The sequence below is a fragment of the Uloborus diversus genome, chromosome 6 (assembly GCF_026930045.1).
Source record: "Uloborus diversus isolate 005 chromosome 6, Udiv.v.3.1, whole genome shotgun sequence".
In the NCBI taxonomy this organism is placed as follows: Eukaryota; Metazoa; Arthropoda; class Arachnida; order Araneae; family Uloboridae; genus Uloborus; species Uloborus diversus.
Window position 1 is genome coordinate 66566792 of NC_072736.1, and position 20866 is coordinate 66587657.

General features: G+C 35.5%; 1 protein-coding gene across 1 annotated transcript in view; it reads left to right on the forward strand.

The window, feature by feature from the left end:
* Positions 1-20866, forward strand: part of LOC129223896 (myophilin-like) — a 57210-nt gene that overhangs the window by 24456 nt on the left and 11888 nt on the right. The window contains exon 2 of the mRNA XM_054858271.1: positions 17099-17238. Coding sequence (XP_054714246.1) covers positions 17099-17238 — 140 coding nt within the window. The remainder of the gene's footprint in view (positions 1-17098; positions 17239-20866) is intronic.

A 20866-nucleotide genomic window follows, 5' to 3' on the forward strand; every position in this document is an offset into this window, starting at 1 on the left:
TTAAAATCCCATTTTTGTGGTTGATTTGACGTGGAATGACCCTTAGACTACTCGGTCAATGAGACCTCAATTAGTCGACTTAGTAAACAAAAAATTTCAGGCAGCGAAAACTACCTGTGTCGCACGCTACTTGCGTGCGACACAGTGGAACAACCAAAGTGAGCCGATCCCAAACTGATAAAATATGGCAACTGGTTGTTGATATGGTGAATTTTGATTACTGTGATGTGTTTAGTGACACTTCCAAGGTTAAGACAAATCGATTGACGTAAGAACTACCAAAATTGGCCAAGGCGTTTAGCCTGAAGAACGCCATATAGGAACAAATTGCATTTGTAGCACGCAGGTAGCGTGCGACACATTGTGCGACACCCAGCGTGCGCCGATCCCAAACTGACAAAATGGCAACTGGTTTTTGAAATTGCACTTTTGATTACTGTCATGTGTTTAGTGACACTCCCAAGGTTGACAAAAATCGATTGACGTAAGAATTACCAAAATTGGTCAAGGCGTTTAGCCTGTAGAACGCCACATAGAAACGGACATACATACATAGACTGATAAACACATTACCCTCCTTTGCGTCGTGCACGCGCAGTCGGGTAAAAAGTTACAAGCCTTTTTAAATCAAGTTCAAAAAATCGCATTTCCACTCAATTTGTTTCGCCCTTTTTTACTTCCTTTTACAAAGAAGGAAGTATTGTATTCGCGAAAAAATTTTCACTTAAAAATCGCCCTTAATTTCCATTTTGCTCACCCCCGAATGAATGTTGAGTTTTTCTTTCGACTCGACCACACGTGGATAAGTGCCTAAGAACGTCTAGACACGCAAAATATCCATTTTGACGATTCCCGAGTTAGTTACGAGTTTTCTCCTGACGTCTGTATGTGCGGATGTATGTCACATAACTCAAGAATCCCCTTTTGGTTGTATTCGGGTGTTTTTAAGGGGATCTTTTGCCCCTTTTTTGGGAGAGGGGAAATCATTGTTAATTTCGATGTAAACTCAAGTGGTGTAAAAATTTGGTGGACACTTGGCGATATATCACTAGTATTTTGGTCGCCAAGTTTTGTTGCCGATTTGGCGAAAAATTAGGCGATTTTTTTTTTTTTTTTTTTGAATTTGGTTTCAATTTGGCCATTGTTGGTGATATTTAGAAAGTAAACTACTGAATCTCATTAAAATTACCAATAATGGGAAAATGATATTAAATTGGAGTAAAAGGAAGTCATATGAGCAGGGGTCGAAGTAGTCCTATATATCCTATATTTTCAAAAAAAGCATCGAAATCGTCCTATATTTCCTATATTCCTGTTTTATACCATATATATCTTTTAAAAAGAATGGTTATATATATATATATATATATATATATATATATATATATATATATATATATATATATATATATATATATATTAATTTGAATTTTTGGCATCTTGAATTCAAATTATGTTTTTTGCAATCACGAGCGTGTGTATGTATGCGTGTGTGTTTGTGTAGGCGCATGTGTGTGGGTGCGTGTGTGTGTGTGTACGTATGCATGTGTGTGAGTGTTGTGTATGCAGTGCTGTGCGTGTAACATTCGTGTGTGTGTGTGTGTGTGTAGGTATGTGTGTTTGTGTCTGTGTGCAGGCATGAGTGTGTGTGTGTAGGTGTGTGTAGGATATGGACGCAACCTGGATACGGTTTTCGCAAGAGAAGCAGCATCGTGAGGCGGCCGGTCGACGGTGATGCTGCAGGGGGTGCTGGCGGGAAAATAAAATCAGCGTAGCGCCAAAAACAGTCAAATGAGAACAATAAGCAATCGTGATTGCTCAATAAACTTTCTGACATCAGATTTTTCGCTTAAAGTACGTGCCCAAACGAATTTCAAATTAAAAAACTCGACTGACTAAATTCTGCAACATGCATCTTCTCTCATTGGCTACAGCAATGTGACGTCACGCTATAGTGGGTGGAGTTTCGAGAACTAAAGCTGAAGTTGGTTTTAGAATTTTTCATTTTGGGGGGGGGGGGGCAACAGCCGTTTGTTTTGTTTTCCATCATATGTTTTCGTTGGTATATTTTTGCATTCAATGCATTTTCTGATCGGAGTGTTCCAATTTTCTTTTTGCAATCTTTTCTTTTTGTGGAATTTTGGGATCGTGTAATGGTTAGTTCCTTGATGATGTTAAAACGTAGTTTGTTGTAATCAGGGAGATTAAAGGGAAGGAGATAAATCTTTACTACGCAGAAGTGGCAACGTTTGTTCACTTTTTCCAGAGGGCGCTGTATGTGCACCGCTCCCGACAATCGTAGCAGATCAATGTAAATGATGCTAAGTTTCTCATTCTTTTAAAGGCAGCTATTAAAGCAAAAAAAAGAAAAAAACTACTGGAAATTGGTTGTAATAAGGGGCCAATATAGTGGACGATGTACGGCTTTCGTTCACAGGAAGTTGGCGCAGTATTTTGATGGAAAAATTTATTTTATTTTTCATCACCAACTTGCCGAATTCGTCTGCTATTAATATTGCGCTGTGCGATGTTTTATTTTTTACGAGTTGGAATGTTTCTATTCCTGAAAATAATTGACGAAATGAGAATGTAGTAGAATTAATTACGTAAATACTTTTTTAATTAGTTGTAAATTTCGTGACAAGCTTCGAGAACTAATTAAAGCGAAACAATTTTTTGCTTTCACGACCTTTAACAGATAAAAATAAATGTTAATGTTCTATTCACTTAACTTCAAGCTGATATTGATTGTAATAATTTTATTCACGTGATTACTCACTGCTTAAACAGAATTGTTATCATTATTTTTTTTATTATTATTGCAATTTTTTCTACAACCAAATCAAAAAAAAATCGGGAAACCTTTTTCATTTAAAAAATACACATGATTAATTTCAACAGAAAACCCCACAAACTATCTCAAAAAAGCGTTCTGAGGTATAATTTTTTGAATGAATAAGGTTTCTCGATTTTTTTCCATTTGGCTGTCGAAAAAAATGCAGTAATAAAAAAATAATTTAAACATTTCTGTTTAACCAGTGAGTAAACACGTGAATAAAATTATTGTAATCAATATCAGCTTGAAGTTAAGTGAATAGAACATTAACATTTATTTTTATCTGTTAAAGGTGGTGAAAGCAAAAAATTATTTCGCTTGAATTAGTTCTCGAAATATGTCACGAAATTCACAACTAATTAAAAAAAAGGGTTTACGTAATTAATTCTACAACATTCTCATTTCGTCAATTATTTACAGGAATAGAAACATTCCAACTCGTAAAAAATGAAACATCGCACAGCGCAATATTAATAGCAGACAAATTCGGCAAGTTGGTGATGAAAAATAAAATAAATTTTTCGATCAAAATACTGCGCTAACTTCCTGTGGACGAAAGCCGTACATCGTCCACTATATTGGCCCCTTATTACATCCAATTTCCTGTAGTTTTTTTCTTTTTTTGCTTTAATAGCTGCCTCTAAAAAAAGGAGAAACTTAGCATCATTTACATTGATCTGCTGCGATTGTCGGGAGCGGTGCACATACAGCGCCCTCTGGAAATAGTGAACAAACGTTGCCACTTTTACACTAGAAATCCCGTAGGACATTTCTCTCCTTCTTCCTCCTACTCCGTGGTTGTAATAAGTGGAATTATAATGGCGAAATCGCACCGCTTAACGACATTTCGTGTGGAGTTGTTGAACCAGGAGGACAATTATTCTACAAATTTTGGTGCATGGTGCACTAAAGAAAAAGATGATTTTACCACTTTTTGCCATTTTTGCAAATGTTCAGTGCCCATAAGCAATAGTGGATTTTCGCAATTGAGGCAGCATGCTAAAACATTCAAGCATAAAGAAAACTCTGTAAAACATCAGAAGGATCCTTCTCAAGCTCTGTTTGTTCTTAATACAAGTAGTAAAGGGTTCAGTTTAGATATAAAATCTAAGAGCAGTGGAATTAGTACTTGGGTCATGAGTCAGAAAGAAAAATAAAAATTGTCTTTGTTCAAATTTTGTTTAATTATTTAATCTATAAAGTACACTTTTTTCAAAAATTATTCTTCCAACTACAGGAAAGTCATTATAGATGTAAGGTATTTTGTTTGATGTTTTTTTAAAACAAAATCATTGATAAGAATAACTGAATAATATATGATATGTATTATTTCATTTTTCATAGCAAAATTATTCATATAATGTGTCCTATATTTGTCCTATATTTTTTGTAGAAAATGTCCTATATATGACAAGTCGGTCACTTCTACCCCTGCATATGAGGCACACAGCAGCTCGTTTAGTTCCTTAAACTTATTTTATTTTGTGTTTCCATAGTTACGCTTTTTAAATCCATCTTCCTCGATTTAATTTCTTAAAAGTATTTCAATATATCTTCCGTCATTGTTTGAAAGGGAAATTTTGCATGATGTTTTTTTTTAATTTATTTATTTAAGCCTGATTGTTGTATATATTGTAGTGTTGTTGTATTATATAGTTGTCGGACCGGGCAAAGCCGGGAAACGCAGCTAGTTCTGAATAAAAACTAAAGTTAAAAAAAAAAAATAGTAGTAGCGAAAATGAACTCTTTTCTAAAATACCAATCGTAAAAGTGAAACATTTTGTACAATTAACATAAAATAAGTTTTTCTTTTATGGACAACCTACCATCGCACTCATAGTGCAACACAACAGTGCAAAAATTACGCTAACTAGATGTAAAGAAAGAAATGCACCATTTGGCGACGTCAGTCACGTGTTCGGCTTGGACTATAACAAATTGCGTCCAACTGGGAATGCGAGTTTACATCTGGTTTATCTTTTCCGTGAACGCAGTATAGATCTGTCGTTTTTCAATTAATTACCATTCGTTTTGAGCATTTGGACAATTTTTGGCGAAGAAAAGTTTCAATAAAATTAAAAAATACTTTTAATGAGTTCTTTCGGTCGTCCCAAATGCAGGAGTTCGTATAACCGACAAAATGCATCAGGCGGCTTGTTAGAACATCCGACTCTTCCCTTTCAATCCTTAGTTTCAAGCCAGATTATGTTAAAATATATTGCATACAGCAAGAGTTAAAAGTGAGTGCCGTGGCACCCCGGGTTTCTTCAGGGAGAGGTGAGTGTGCTTCGAAGTATACGCGTTATCAATATGCATAAAATAATAGTTACAGAGCAGCAATGATGGACTGGCCTGCTGCCGGCCTATGGGCCCGCGATCCGATGCGCCCTCCCGCGTATGCGACCTCAAGCCTAAACAACTTTTTTTTAAGTATATTTATTACATTTTTTAAAAATTTATTTTTACTTCCTTTAACAAAAAAGGAAATATTGTATTCGCGAAAAAATGTTCACTCAAACAAAGGCCTTAATTTCCATTTTGCTCTCCCCCGAATTGACGTTGAGTTTTTTTTTAACCCGACCACACGTGGATAAGTACCTAAGAACGTATAGACACCGGAAATATACATTTTAACATTCCCCGAGTTAATTACAACGACTTTTCTCATGACGTCTGTATGTGCGTATGTATGTCGCATAACTCAAGAACGGTATGTCCTAGAAAGTTGAAATTTGGTACGTAAACTTTTAATGGGGTCTAGTTGTGCACCTCCCTTTTTGGTTGCATTCGGGTGTTTCTAAAGGGGTCTTTATCCCTTTTTTTTTGGAGGGGGGGGAATTATTGTTAATATCGATGTAAACTCAAGTGGTGTTGTAATTTATGCAAACACTTAGCAATATATCGCCAGGATTTTGGTCGCCAACTTGGCGACAAATTTGGCGATTTTTTTTTTTTTTTTAAATCTGGTGTCAATTTGGCCATTGTTGATGATATTTAGAGAGTTAACTATTGAATCACATTAAAATTGCCAATAATGGGGGAAATAACTTTAAATTGATGTAAAAGGAAGTCATGTGATGCACACACATCAGCTTGTTTTATTTTTAGGTGCAATTTCCTTTTTTTACGGTGACAATTTTTTTTTCATTTAAACCTGTAAACCCGTTTACCATCGTTTTTTTTTTTTTTTTTCATTTTCTTTATTTATTATTTATTTTCACCTTTTTTTCTTTTTGAAGAGGTTGGCGCCCTCCTGCGGGACCCAGTCCGCCCCTGCAGAACAGGGTGCCGTGGAAAAAGTTCTAATTCTTCAAAGAGTGCAACGAATCAAAAAGGTTTGGGAACCCCAGACAAAACAAGTCTTATATCTCCCTTTTCCCCGGAGAAAATTCATGTTGCACTGATAATGTGTGTGTAATTCGCCATTATCAAGTTCAACTTCGGTTATAGAGGTCTAATCAAGGAGAAAATTTCTGTTTTTCCGTTTAACAATTGATGGAAAAAAAAAAACTTAAGGTGACGTAGTGACGTGGCTTGAATTCCCGATTACTTCCAGAGATACATCCCTAATTAACAGCAGTTCTCAGTTCAGAATACTGATTTGATATTCTGAAAGTAGGCTTGCCAGATTTCTGAAATGTTCAACCGGGACAACGGAATGCCCCCCTTTCCTCTTTACCCCCCAGCTTCGCACGAATTTAAGAGTACACTCTTGGCTGGTTTTTAGAGTAATTTAGTAGGTAGTTTTTAAAGCTAATAAATAAATAAATAATTACTAATTAAGAACTTAATCCAGTACCAATAATAAATTACTCAAGCATATATATTTACACATTTGATTTGAAACATGTTGATATTTTTAGTTACCTAAGAAAGAAGAAACAGTTGAAATGAATAAAAATTTGACCATGATATTCACATGTAACTTTTTTATTGGCTAGTACTTTCTTCGAAAGACGATTTTTTTTTAGCAATCACATTGTTTATTGTTCTCACTTGACGGTTTTGATGTTCCTATGATTTTATTTTATCTCGCCTCCCTCTGCAGCACTACCGTCCCGGCCCCTCCCGATGCTGCTCCTCCAACGAAAACAGTCTCCAGGTTGCGTCCATATCCTACACACACACATACATACACACACCTACCCACAACACTCATTCCTGCACACAGACACACACACACAAGCCGTCTACATACTTGTGATTGCGAAAAACATAATTTGAATTCCAGATGTTAAAATTCAAATTATTATTTCTTTAATTTTAACCTTGTTGGAAAAATGTTCACTAGCTAATCCGATGTCAATTGTACGCCTCAAGGTCAGAAATGCAAAAGTAATTATGCTAAATGTCCCCAAGACTTTTTGGTCACCTATAATCAAATTTAAAATTTTCCGGGACGTGAAGTAAACTGGTCGGGACATCCGGATTTTGTCTGAAACCGGGACGTCTGGCAAGCCTATCTATAAGCGTCTTTGTGTAAAGTTAAGGGAACGGTGAATGAACAAAACGCTTTGGCGATAACATTTTACAACTTATTGTTATCTCTGTTTTTAAGCCAGCCGTGCTTGTATCAAAAGCTTCCTGAAATAACATTTTGATAGCAGCGCCATAAAAGAGGGAGCTGGATAAATCTTTTATCATTTTATTGCTGACCGCCATTTTCGTGTCTGAAATCAGTGAAACTGAAGTTCTGTTGCATGGTTTTAATCAGGAAGTAACTGAAAAGCAACTTTTTCAGGTGATGTTTTTACTTCATGATGTCGATAAGTTCCTGTTACTTGAGAAAGTAGATATTTGCTAAAAAACAATTAGCTAGTTGAACTTGCAACAGACGTAATTACCAGGGTCGTCGATAGGCCATGTCAGCCTAGTCGGAAACTAGGGGCCCGGTTAGGAATCAGTAGTATAAAGCTTTCTGGAGGAGGGGGGGGGGGGACAGTGGCCAAATTGACAAAATGATCGCCTCGGCTCTCGGCAGCCCTGGTAATGACTGCAAAAAATACTAAAGCTAGCTGCAAGGTTTCTTTTGAGCAATCACGATCGCTTATTGCTTTCATTTGACTGTTTTGATGTGCTATGATTTTATTTTCTCACCAGTACCCACTGCAGCACCACTGTCGACCGGCCGCCTCACGATGCTGCTCCTCTAGCGAAAACAGTCTCCGGGTTGCGTCTATATCCTACACACACACGCATACATACACGCACGTACACACAACTACCTACACACTCATGCCTACACATAGACACAAACACATATGCCTACACACAAATACATATCCCCCCCCCCCACACACAAACACTCATACACACAACTACCCATGCACTCATACCTGCACTCAAACACAAACACACATGCCAACACACATACACATACCCCTACACACAAACACACATACCCCCCACACACACATAAACACACATGCCTACACACACACACACACACACACATAAACACACATGCCTACACACACACACACACACACACTTGTGATTGCGAAAAACATAATTTGAATTCAAGATGTCAAAATTCAAATTAATTTTATTTATTTACTTATTTATTTTTTTATTTTATTTAATTTTTTTAAGGCCTTATGTTACAGTTTACAAATAGATTTTTATAATATCCTTTTTTTTTACTAGTATTTTTTAGCATTTAAGTTAGTTATGCACAGAAAGTATACAGATTTTTTTAAATAAACGTACTTTCACAAAAAAGGTACGTTTTTTAATGTTGATCGAGAAAAATAATCTCACTACGATGAATGTTTCTTAATACATTTTTTGAGCAATCGCGAATTGTTTATTATGCTCACTTGACCCAAGTTGATGTTGCTCTGATTTTTCAAATTTCCATGACGACGAGAATGAGTTTAGCTTGCTGTTTTAATATTTTTCAAGAGGAAATTTCCGTCGCCATGGTTACACATCGTTTGCGTTCATTCAAGACTTAACTTAAGCGTAAAACTTAACTCTGAAAACTCCATTGGCCTCCGCGAGCGGGACACTACTCCTGGGCGTTAGCGTCTATGCCCAACACACACACATACAACCTTGTGATGGCGAAAAACATAATTTGAATTCAAGCTGACAAAAATTCTATATATATATATATATATATAGTAAACATGGAAGCAAAGTTATTAAATAAAATGTACGCTAGTAAACCTTAATACACCTTCCTTTGGCTAAGGTTTTCTTGCTAATTTAACCTCTGGCTACTTAAGTCGCATCAAATTGAATTATACCTTGAATTTCCCCCAAGTACCCATTTTACATTGAGTAATTTTACAAGACTACGTATTAACAATCCACCCATGATTAACAAAGAAAGATTACTAAGTAAAACGTACAACAGCGTGAGTTGAAATTATTCCAAAACACATTAAAAATGAATGTTCAAATTTCTACGCTAGCAGGAACTGTTGCCACTTCGACTGCAATAAGTACCTATTCCTTTGCTTTTAGTCATACTTCGTCGTCAAATCCTATTTCATTTGCAGAGCAACGCCCGAGTACATTTCTTTTTTAGTTATAGAAGGGAAAAAAAACTGAAATTTCGTTGCATATTTAGTGCCGTTCTCACAACACCTGCAAGAGTAGAAATTCAAGGACAAAAGTGTAGTAGATTTTTATTCATTTATGCAAAAAGACTTAATTTTTTAAAAACTTATTCCATAATCCACGCAGCAATAGTCAAAAAACAAATATTTGGGGCAAACACTTGAGGTTACTATATAACGTTGAAAGGTTTGCCTAAGGTGACCATACGAAGGGCGGCCCGGTCAAGCCGAAATGGTGCCAAGTTCCTGGTAAGATTTGGCAGGGGTGCACCCATCCTAAGAGCAAGGGCGCAATCCCTTAACTTTCGCAAAGACCTCCCCCCCCCCAAAAAGCAAGAGCCCCCCAACCTAAATGAGAAAAATACCCCCAAAACATCCGCCCCCAAATTTCAATGGCGCAGTCTGACCTCCCCCCATAGGTGAGCACCCTTGAATTCGGTACCCCTCTCACAAGACTATCTGCACATTTTCAAAATAGTATTTTCAAAAAATGGGAAGAAGGAAATTGACCCTATTTTGTTGCCCCTAAAATTATGGTGCCCAGGTCCACGGACCCGCAGGACCATGTGGTTAATCAGGCTCTGCCCATACGTTCCGTATACAGGTAGCTGTTCTGTTATCCCCGCACACGCTAACTCCCGTTTTCTGATAGAACGGAATACTGGAAATTCCTCCTTCGAAAGCCAATCAGTTGTTTAAACGTTTGATTCAACTATAGGCAGTAAAAAATGTGCGCAAGCTCTGTTTATTTATATATAAGTTTGCTCTGAATATTTTGTAAGGAAAAAAAAAAGCTTTTAATTTTAGTTGCGCATTTGAAACTTAAGTTAGAATGATTTTGAGATTAATCCCACACAATCTACAAAAACTATTAAATTACAAACATACTTTTAAAAGGAATGCGGCGCAAAATTTATCAAGTAACAATATCCGCTTGAGTTCAGTTAAATCACCAGAACAAATGAGACTTAACTGTGTTTTGTTTCGCGAATTCCATTAACTCATTGTCTTGAACATTGTTTTGAGACGCGTAAAAGCGAACTCATTGTATTCTAATTTTGCAACATTTGCTTCTTTTACTGGGAAGTATGTTTTCGTTATGAAAAACTTCTAAATTTGTTTATGCTGAAAACAACTTTTTTCTTTTTTGCGCGTAGCACTCAGGGCAGTGTTGCCAGATTGGGGGAAATTTCCCCATTTTGGGGAAATCTAGTGCTCTCTGAGGAAATGGGTTTTGAGGGGAATTCTTTGGGGAAAATTTTTTTTTCTTGGGGAAAACCTGGGGGAAAAAAACCTCAGGAAAAAAAAAATTGTGATTAAATTTGCGTCTTGACATCTGGTAGTTACATTCAAACAACGTTGGTTTAGCTTTGCCCAACTTTATGGAATTCGCATTTCGTATTATGTGGAATATTATGCTACAGAATTTGCATTAATAGTTTTGCGTGAGTTACTAGTTGATACGTGAAACAGGCAAAAATTAGTGTATGAAAAATTTTCTTGGATAAATATATACAAAAATCATAGTTTAAATGCACATACAGAAACAGATGCGAGAAGAAAAAAAATATTTGGTTATTTCTTATCTCTCGGTCAGGCGCTTGTATTTATGACACTGACTCAGGATTGCCCCGAAGTTAGATTTTTAAGGGGGAGGAATCTCTCAACTGCCAAATGGAACTACAAATATTTTCGAATGATGATAATTTTGTCGAATCGTCAGACAAAATTTATCGACAGGTGATAATTTTGCCAAATCGTCTGACAAAATTTGCCGAATAAGGAAATTTTTGGGAAGTCATAGTGACCTTCCGTGCCCTCCCATCGTGGCGAACCTGGGTACTATGCTCAAGTACAAATTATTGTTTATTCGTATTTGTTTCTTAGTCAAAAGTCGTTGAGTGGAATTGTTTACCAATGATTTTAATCATGCTAATACCCGCATAATTATTAAATACATTTTATGTCGCCCTTCAGGCACTAAACTCGGATGAAAAGGGCATTTTCGCCTTTTAGTTTTGAGTGGACTAAAGAAAAAGCACGGAGCAACAAAAAGCTGTAAGCAACATGTCGATGGACCAAACAGAATAATCCATTTCAAATCTGTGGGCTAGATGAATTTGAAAACAGAGGAACAATCAGTGTCTCCCCGACCGTAAATTTTTGGGAGGGCAAAAATTCCCAATTTGCCGAATGGAATTCCGAATTTTACCGAATGATAAAATACGGGTCTGGAACATAAAGTCAATCTTAAAGAAAAAGGACCTTCGGGCATCTAAAAAATTCCAATATTGCATCATGTCTCCATATTTGCCGAACTGTCAGACAAAACTTGACGAATTAATAGGTAAACTTTGGGACTTTACAATGATCTCCTGTGATCTCTCATTGGGGCGCCTCTGAATACAATTCTTTTATTTTGTTATGTGCATGCTCATCTTTTATTATGATTTGAAAAATTTCAGAGTTTCATTCGGGAAATTGAGAAATTCCCCCCCCCCTCCCAAAAAATTAAGTTCAGAGTCTCTCTAAGTATAACTATTTCGGAAGTTGGACTTGTGGCCGATCAAAAACTATACTCTAACTTCAAATACACAAGCAATTCTTAGAATGGCGATTTTGAAAAAATAAATGTCATCATATTACTCAGCCTGTTTAGACAGCTTTTAGGCTTTTGGGAGAGGAAATAATGTCAAGAGATGGCAGAGAACAATCCTCGGCGTTGTACGAACCTATACTAGGATTACACATTTCCAACGGACTGAGGTCATTCAGTCTTCATCAAACACTTACGGCCGCACGTTTTCAGAGTGATGTCATGCACATAAATTCCCGCCATGAGAAATAAATTATGCTCATGGCAAAACCGCTCGTGTGCGCCTACGCATTTCCCGCGCGCCGAAGGCATCACATATCGTCAGCTGTTATTCTGTCCGTTTCGTCACATATCGTCTGTTGACATTGTGCAATGTCGGTAGAATAAAATTGTGATCTTCACGGTGATTTGTAGTCATAGCGTGCTCTTTTAAACACTGGAGAGAATTTATACCGCCACTGTATTAAGTTCGTGATGAGTTTTTTTTTTTTTTAACGCATGTTCACGACACTCAATGCTTATACATTGCATCGTAGAATATTTTCTTCTGAAAAGATTTTTGATTGGAAATTTTAAATCTCGGCGAAACTGGGGGTAAACCAAAATTACATATTTCTGGATATCTTGACATCAGTTTGTAGAATTTTCGCTAAAATATACTATTGGTTTGAAAGTTAATGCTCTTTTTTTGTTCTTAAAAACTCGAAAAGTGGAAAATATATTAATCGGTTTTTAGCTAATCTTCATTTATTTTTCTGGAGCGTTACTTTAAATCGACAACAAAACCTATTTTTACTCACTAGATCTGAAAAATTAAAATAAAAAAATATATAAGAAAAAAAAATGAAGACTTTTTTTTTTTAATGTAAGAATAGTAACACAAAGTTAGCAAACATTTTTCCGTTAATTTTGGAAACGTTTTTAATAAGTAAAGCTTTGAGAGACGTTCTATCGTTCTATGCATTTAAGACTCTTGAGCAAGTTCAATAACCAGCTTACATCTTCCTCATTCAGAAGTTTCTAGAACATTTGAAATGTTCTAGAAATCAACCAGCTTCACACCCGTTTTAAGGGTGTCTGAGAAGCTTGCCATTTTGAAGTTGAAACACTGAAGTGTAGGAGAATGAATTGGCTTTTGTCTTATCTTCGAAAAAGAAACTCCCTTTTGATAAACTTTCCCTCTCAAGAACTAACTCTTCTTGCCTCGAAGTACTGAAGAGAATTTATGTCAGGAAGTGAGGAAATTTCAAGCTGTTTTGAAGAATCTGAAAGGAGATAACTTAAGAGCATAAAAATGAAAAACGTAAAAGTCATTTCCTTGATTAAATGCTACGTTTTTGGAACATGTAATTAATTCAGAATCATGAAAGAAATTCTTTATTGTTCATAATAAAACGATGCGTAATTATTCAGTTAGCACACTTATTCACTTAAAATAAGTTTTTGAAGCTCAGTTCGAATTAGATAAATTTCCTTGACGACTCATATATGCGCAAGTTCTTGGAGAGATGAGAGTGTTTATAAAGCACAGCCGTTATTCACGAAAACTTCTTTACAATTGCTAAATTCTTCATCAATAAGACAAATCTTATAAAACGCCGTGGTCGATAAACATATGTATTTACTTTATTCTAATGCGATAAAAACGCGGAAGAAAAATCAAATCAAACCAAAGCATAGCTCACAGCCAAGCGCAGTTCCGGGGGGAGGGGGCACTTAAGCGACTAAAAATAGCCTAAAACTATATTTTGGAGACTTAATATTTCGAAACTATTCACCCCAGATTCATATTTGTGCCCGAAAATTGCATTTTAGATACCCCTCCCCCCCAATCCCCGATAATAACCCCCTCTTAAGCATAAGTTGGATTTTTTGACTTACAGTCAAACGTATGCAACAGAAACAATGGGATGCAAACAGTGTTGCATACCCGTAGGCTACGCTTTTGCCCGTTTAATTTCTAGTTTCGCTCCTTCAGTGGCGGCCATTGACTTTCGCTACGGAGTTTTACAACTAGTTATACTAAACCTATGGAGAAAACGACCAAATTGAGCAATATTACGAAAAATTAAACACAAATATAACCTCTCTGCAAAATCTGTTACAAGAGGAAAATTTTCACTAATTACTCTTGAAGCCATCTACAGCAAATAAAAATATTAGATATTGCACTTGAATCGTCTCAGATGGCGAAACAAATTCTACAGAAGGGAATATCCGGTGAAAAACATTCAGTACAATACTTTTAATGGAGAAGTTATCTGTTTATCTGAAAATTGTTGACATGTTCTTCCAACTTGATCGTACAATCTGGCAACCATCACGTATGTATGTGTTACTGAATTTGGATTTGCTACAGATTGCTACATTTAGCGAGCAGAACTACTTTCTAAAACTGGATCTTTAGTTTTCTTGGTAAAATAACTATAACACAAACAATGCGTAATAACTTAAAAACTAATTCCATGGAATGTCAGCTATATCTTAACATTCTCAAGTATAGGCATAGGCCGCTGGTGCTCCAAAAAAAGGGGGAAGGAGTGAAAAGAAATGTGGGGTTAGAGGGCGTGGTCACTGAAGCTTTTTTTTTTTTAAGGTAAAATTGGACTATAATAACGAATAAATACCTTTGTGCTGAAAATTCAGGTAAATCAGTAATCCAAATTCAAAGCTGTTAACTTTAAAAATGCTATGATCTCCAAACAATGTGGAATATGACCTGAAAAATCGGAATGGATGGTGACCGTAGACTTTCCGCTTCCAATTCAAGGTTCCCTTTTTTCGATATAAGATGAGAAAAGTCCATTTATTGGAATTTTTTGTTTTTACTTTCGTGCAATCCACCCCATGAAAAATTATTTTTCAAACAATTATTAATTTTGAACTCTGTAAAGTGAGGGGGCCGTTGCCTTTTTAACCCCCCCCCCCCCCGTAAGCGCCGCCTATGCAAATAGGTAAAATATTAATAAGCTCTTACACTGTTACTTAATGCCTCTCATTTTGCAGTTTCATTGCTGTTCTGTAGTCATTTGAAAGAAAAAAAAAAGTAATAACAGAAAGAGAAAGCCTAACTTCAAATATCCGATTCACATCCGCTTCACCGGGGGTGTGCATCGTTCGTTTTCGATGTGGAGTTCCGCTCTGGACCTTTTCCTGTTTCATGCACCAACTCAGAATAATAAAGGTGTTGAAGAAAATCTGTCGGTTACATCACGCGACTTCTAAGGGGAAAATATTTACAGGCCAGTGATCACATTTCTTAATAAAATGCAAAAAATAATTTTAGACTAGACTTCAAAAGCGATCAATTACTGGCCTATTTGATTTCGGAGCTTTTTCGGAGGGGGAAAAAAATGATATTCTAGTAATCTTTGCATCGCGCAACAAATGCTCTTTAATAATTATTTATCATACTTCGGAATCTTACGAATGAAAGTGATGCAAGTTGAGAACATTCATATTGTTACACGTTCGGGGCCAACTTCAAACTTTCTTTAAATGACGACACAGTTCTTGAGAAAACATAGGAGATTTATTTACAGTTATGTACAGGAAATGTAGTTACAACTGCTAAATCAATCATCAGCTATTAAGCAAATATCAATTGGACACCGTAAACACAACGGTCAGACACGTATTTAGTACATCCAAGTATGCAAAAACACAGCACAAAGGCTAATACACACAGAGCTAAATACATGTCCTCAGCCCAACGGCTCAGACCAGTCTGACTTTTTATTACGCGCGGAGGCTATTTATAAATCCTAGAGAAGTTTCGACAAAATTCGAAATCCTTCTCGATGTTTTCTTTTTATTCCATTCACAAATCTTAGCGTGAAGAAATAGAGGGAACATATACTTTATTCGAATGTAAGGGTGTTGTATATTCATTACAAGGTAACTATTAACAGGTTAAGTTACTACAATTACTTTTAGATGAAGAAAAATGGAATAAACGCCAAATTTAGCCAGATTACAACAAATTAATCATAAAAAATGATTACTATTTACAGAATTTGTAACAATATGCTCCACATATGGGCCCCTGTTGAACATTCGATACATTTTTAATTCGATGTGTTATAACTGCAGAAGAATCTAGAGTAATATATAGCATTTTCAAATTTAAAGAATTTTGATGGTTGCTAGCGTCAGGTGTTCAAACTATCAACGAAAACGCTATATTGTTTCGTAAAAAGATATTCACAATCATTGCAATTAAAATAAATACTGTAGATAAAGCTCCGAGTCTATAGAATTCTTCAATAACGATAATATTTCATTTTTCAAGTGAAATTGAAAAATAAATAGATAAATAAAAAATAAAACAGTAACAATAAATTTTAGAAAAAAAAATATAATAAAGGATTTTTATGGAATAGTTTTGAAAATTTTCAGAGGGAGTTTAAACCCTAAATACCAACTAAATTCAGCCATGGATAAACATACTAAAATTTGAAATTAAAATATTGAAAATTTGATGAAATATGAAAGTTTAAAATGATTAAATTTTCACGTGCATGTGCAAAACATAACAATTTATAACCTTCATAAAGTTAAAAACCCAAGTAGATCTCCCAATGGGGTTGTTTACATCAATCAAAAGTACTACTAATAGTCACTGAAGTTGATAGAAAAAAAAAAAAAAAAAAAAAAACATGGAGCAAAGAAAATGTTAATTTCAAAACATTTAATTTTTAATTAATCTTTTTAAATGTTCGATTTTTCAAATAAGGCGTGGTCTTTATGATGCCAAAAGTGATGAACTTTGCGCGCAATCCACTGCCGAACTGAATTTACGCTTGCTGTCTACCGCGTTTCCAGGTTAGGATAATTTAGAACCAAATTAAATATTGCGCTCTGCGTTAATGGCATTTCATCAATTCTGATGTCCTGTGCAGAAGCGTAAAAAAGAAAATTGACTCTGCTCACCAATTAAAATATTTTTTTAAAAATATTAAATTTAAATTAATCAATAATGGTCAAATCCTATGTTTTTAAAGCATGCTCTTTCAGAAAAAATACTTCTAAACTTTCGGAAACGACCATATTCAAAATCAAATTCCAGTTCAATATATCAATCATAAAATTTTGTTCTAGATTCAATCCAAATACGACCCAGCCTTGGCTAGTCAAGTTCTCACATGGATGAAAGATGTAATGGGCTCCGATGATATTGAAACTTCAGGCGAGCGAGAATCTTTCTACAAATTACTGAAGGATGGTCAAGTTTTATGCAGGTAAGTGGACATCAATTTTTCGAGAGAAGAAATTATTGTTAAAGTTTTTCCTTTGCTGCTTAAGTCTTCAAACGTTGTACAATAGGTAAATAACTGATGTCATAGGCGGCTGGTGCAGAAAAAAAGTGGAGGTTCAAAAGAGGTGTGAAGGGTTAGAGGTAAAATTGGTCCACAATTTTGAGTTTTAACATTAATGATTAAATGACTTCTAAAAAATGTGGCCTCAAAATTCAGCAATTGGGTCATTCCATGCAGGGGCGGATCCAGACTATGGATTTGGGAGGGGAACTTTTCTAGCAAGTATGTTTATGGGGGTGGGGGAGTTATATGAAATTACTCATTAAAAAATAACCATAAATATTGAGTTTTACAACGTATCTACTGCTTCTTAAGGCCTCTTATGAAAAAAATGTATTCATTACAAATTCTAAAAGTACAATTCTTAAGTAATTAGTTTAAAAAGTTTGTTCATTTTTCTATTTGTATGTGCTTAAAGGAAATAATATTTGCACCAGTGGTTCAACCACAAAAGTTTTATAGAGGGTGCACTTTTAAAATTTCCACCATCTGATAGGGCGGTTGTTGAAAAAAAATGTTGAAATTTTAGTCTTAAGGACGCAGTTTTAGGCGGCCTCTGGTGATGTTACGAAAAAGAAAGGTTTGGGGGCCACCTGCGGAAATTAAAGTTTTAAAAACGCAATTATAGGCGATATTTATTGACGGTAGGGTCAGAGATTGGATTTTTTTGGGGGGCTGCCTCCGTTTTTTTGTAAAATAGATTTAAATCGAAAATCCCTCCGCTAAATTTTCTGAAATTGAATTTCCAAAAACGCAGTTACAGACTAACTTTGACAATACATCGAGCAGTACAGTTCTGGGGCTTTTCCCAAAAATGTTTCGAAATTGAAGTCCTAGAAAACGAAGTTTTTGAGCGATATTCGGTGATAAAGGATTTAAACACTTTCCCCATTAAATTTTTCAAAACCTTAATTTTTTAATGTTCAGATTTTCTACAGGAGCATTCGGACCCTTGTCCAGAAATTTTTTGTTATCGACATCTTAAAAAAATGACTGTAGACCATATTTGGTAACGTCAGGGGTTTGGCAATTTTTCGAAATTGAAGCTCCAAAAAAGCAATTTTAAACGATTCTCGATGTTATTAGAATGCGAGGTGTTAGGTAGTTCTCCCCTTTAAAATTTTCAAAATTGAAGTCCTGAAAACAAGATTTGAGACGCACTTTAAAGGTATTGGCAGAGGAAGCGGACTTCCGACATTATGAAGACTTTCTTATTTTTAGACCTACTAAAAAAGGCGACTGTTTCCAAGGTACGTTCTATTGTTCTCTTTAATTATAGGAAATGTTTTACAAAAACATTCTACTCGGCCTTCTGGGGGATCACGGATCCTGTCGCCCTGTGCCCCCCCCCCCTCCACCTCTAATAGCGCCACTGAATTGCAGTAGTTTTAAAAATAATGATCAATCCTTCACCAAATAAATGCAAAAAACAGTTTAAACAGGTTTGTCTTTATTTATTTATTTATTTTTATGCAGGGAAGAGGGGAACATTCCCCAGTTTTCCTCTTTAGATCCGCTTTTGCAATTCTCTCCTATCTTTTTCTTGTGCCTTTCTTCAAGCTAAAGTTCTAATATAACTGGAGAACTTCGCTGTAATACGTTGTGAAAATTTTTAAGTACACATGAGAATTTAGAGGAAGAGGAACGTTCCCCCAGTTCCCTTCCAGGGATCCGCCTCTGCTATTGTTTGATCGAATTTTCTGGAGCTTTTCCTCGAGTTTAAGTTCTATAAAACAGAAGATTTTTTCTACACTCTATTGTGAAAATTTTTAGGTATATATGGGGGTTTTGAGGGGAGGAGAAGGTTCCCCCAGTTCCCTCCATGGATCTGTTTTTGTTGTAGCCTAATTGCTTTTCCTGGTGCCTTAGTTCACGTTCTAAAGTGTGTGTGAGGGGGGGGGGACATTCCAGCAGTTCCTCTTTTTAGATCCACTTTTGAAATTCTCTCCTTACTTTTTCTGACGCCTTTCTTATAGTTCAAGTTTTGAAAAACGGAATTATTTTCCCGTACTCTCTTTTGAAAATTTTTAGGTACACTTGGGATTTTGGAGGGGGAACGTTCCCCCAGTTCCCCTCCCGTGGATCCGCGCCTGATTCCATGTCAAGTGATCCAAAGTTTTTTCATCACATTTTTGGATTTCTTTGAAATTCGGCTCATTGATTGTACCCTTCAAGGTTATTAAAAGTTCAAATTTTTAGATTTTTATCTTTTTTATTTTTTTATTTATGAGACTTTTGATTTTTGGAAAAACCCGCCTCTTTTTTTCATGGATGCTTGAACATAAAAAGGACGATAATTTATCATCAAATATAGATAGAAAGATTTGGTAAAAAGCATTTTCAAGTACATTAGTTGATGTTTAATATGATTTGTAACATGACTAATTTTGTAAAAAATTTTAAAGGGTACATTTTAAAAAATTTAAATTTAAAATTTAAATTTTTTAGAAAACATAATTTTTTTTTTTAAATTCCCAAAACATTTTGTGTATTTTATCTTTATTTGTACAAAATTTCAAGTTATAATCTCAATGGGATCATTTTTTTTTATGAATTTTTGAATGAAATTTGATATAAGAATATTTTCCATATTCTATTTAGTTAAATATGGGGCTCTCTTACTGGTGATGGTCGAGTGAGTAGTAAGTAAACATGACGTGCTTGATATGAGCTGGGATGAACTTGTAGATTGGCAAGCCCCTGCCCCTCCCCACCACTTTTTATCTTTCTTCTTTTTTTTTTTCAAAAATGTTTTCAAAATTAAAAAAAAAAAACCCCGAAAAAAAGAGCTGTTACGTAAGAGTAATAATCAAAACAAACGCTGCCAAACATCAGAAGTGACTGAGGCTCATAAATGGGGGGAGGGGGGGGGATCACAAAAACTAAAAGTTGGGAGAACATTAACAGACAAAAAAGAACAAGGGGTATACTCTAGATACGGCGTATGCTCTCAAACATTTTTTATACATATATTGCGTACAATGGATTGCTGGGAATATACCCCCAGAAAAATTGATGGGAACATCACTGAATAGAACTCCACTCATTTGCAGCTTTTTTTTTTTCGGAAAGTGGGATGGTAGAATGGGGGGAGGAAATCTGGAATGAAGCTTAACAACATGGATAGTGATGCTCAAAAGAGCAAAGTTTGTTTGACCTATAACTGCTTTTAATATGTGTACAGATAGATCTCCTTGCATTACTCTCCTTCAAAACAGAAATTGAAAAGAAAACAAGCAATAAAAAAAAGTAAAAACAGCTGTTCTCCAGATGTTGTAGAAAGTTATGCGTGGACAGACATATGATCTGATACTTTGATTTATTTGTAGTTTTGTGTGAAAAGAATGGAAAAACATTAACACGACATGGGGGAAACACTATTTTGCTGTGATCTTGGGGCAAACTATTTCTTTCCTCCTTCCGGAATTGAGGGAAAGGGTAGGGAATGAAATGAATCATAACTTTCCTTATCAGATATTGAATTAATCAAGTACACTTTTATGAAGTTTTGATATAAAAAGAAACACTTGGCTGAAAAAAAAAACATTTG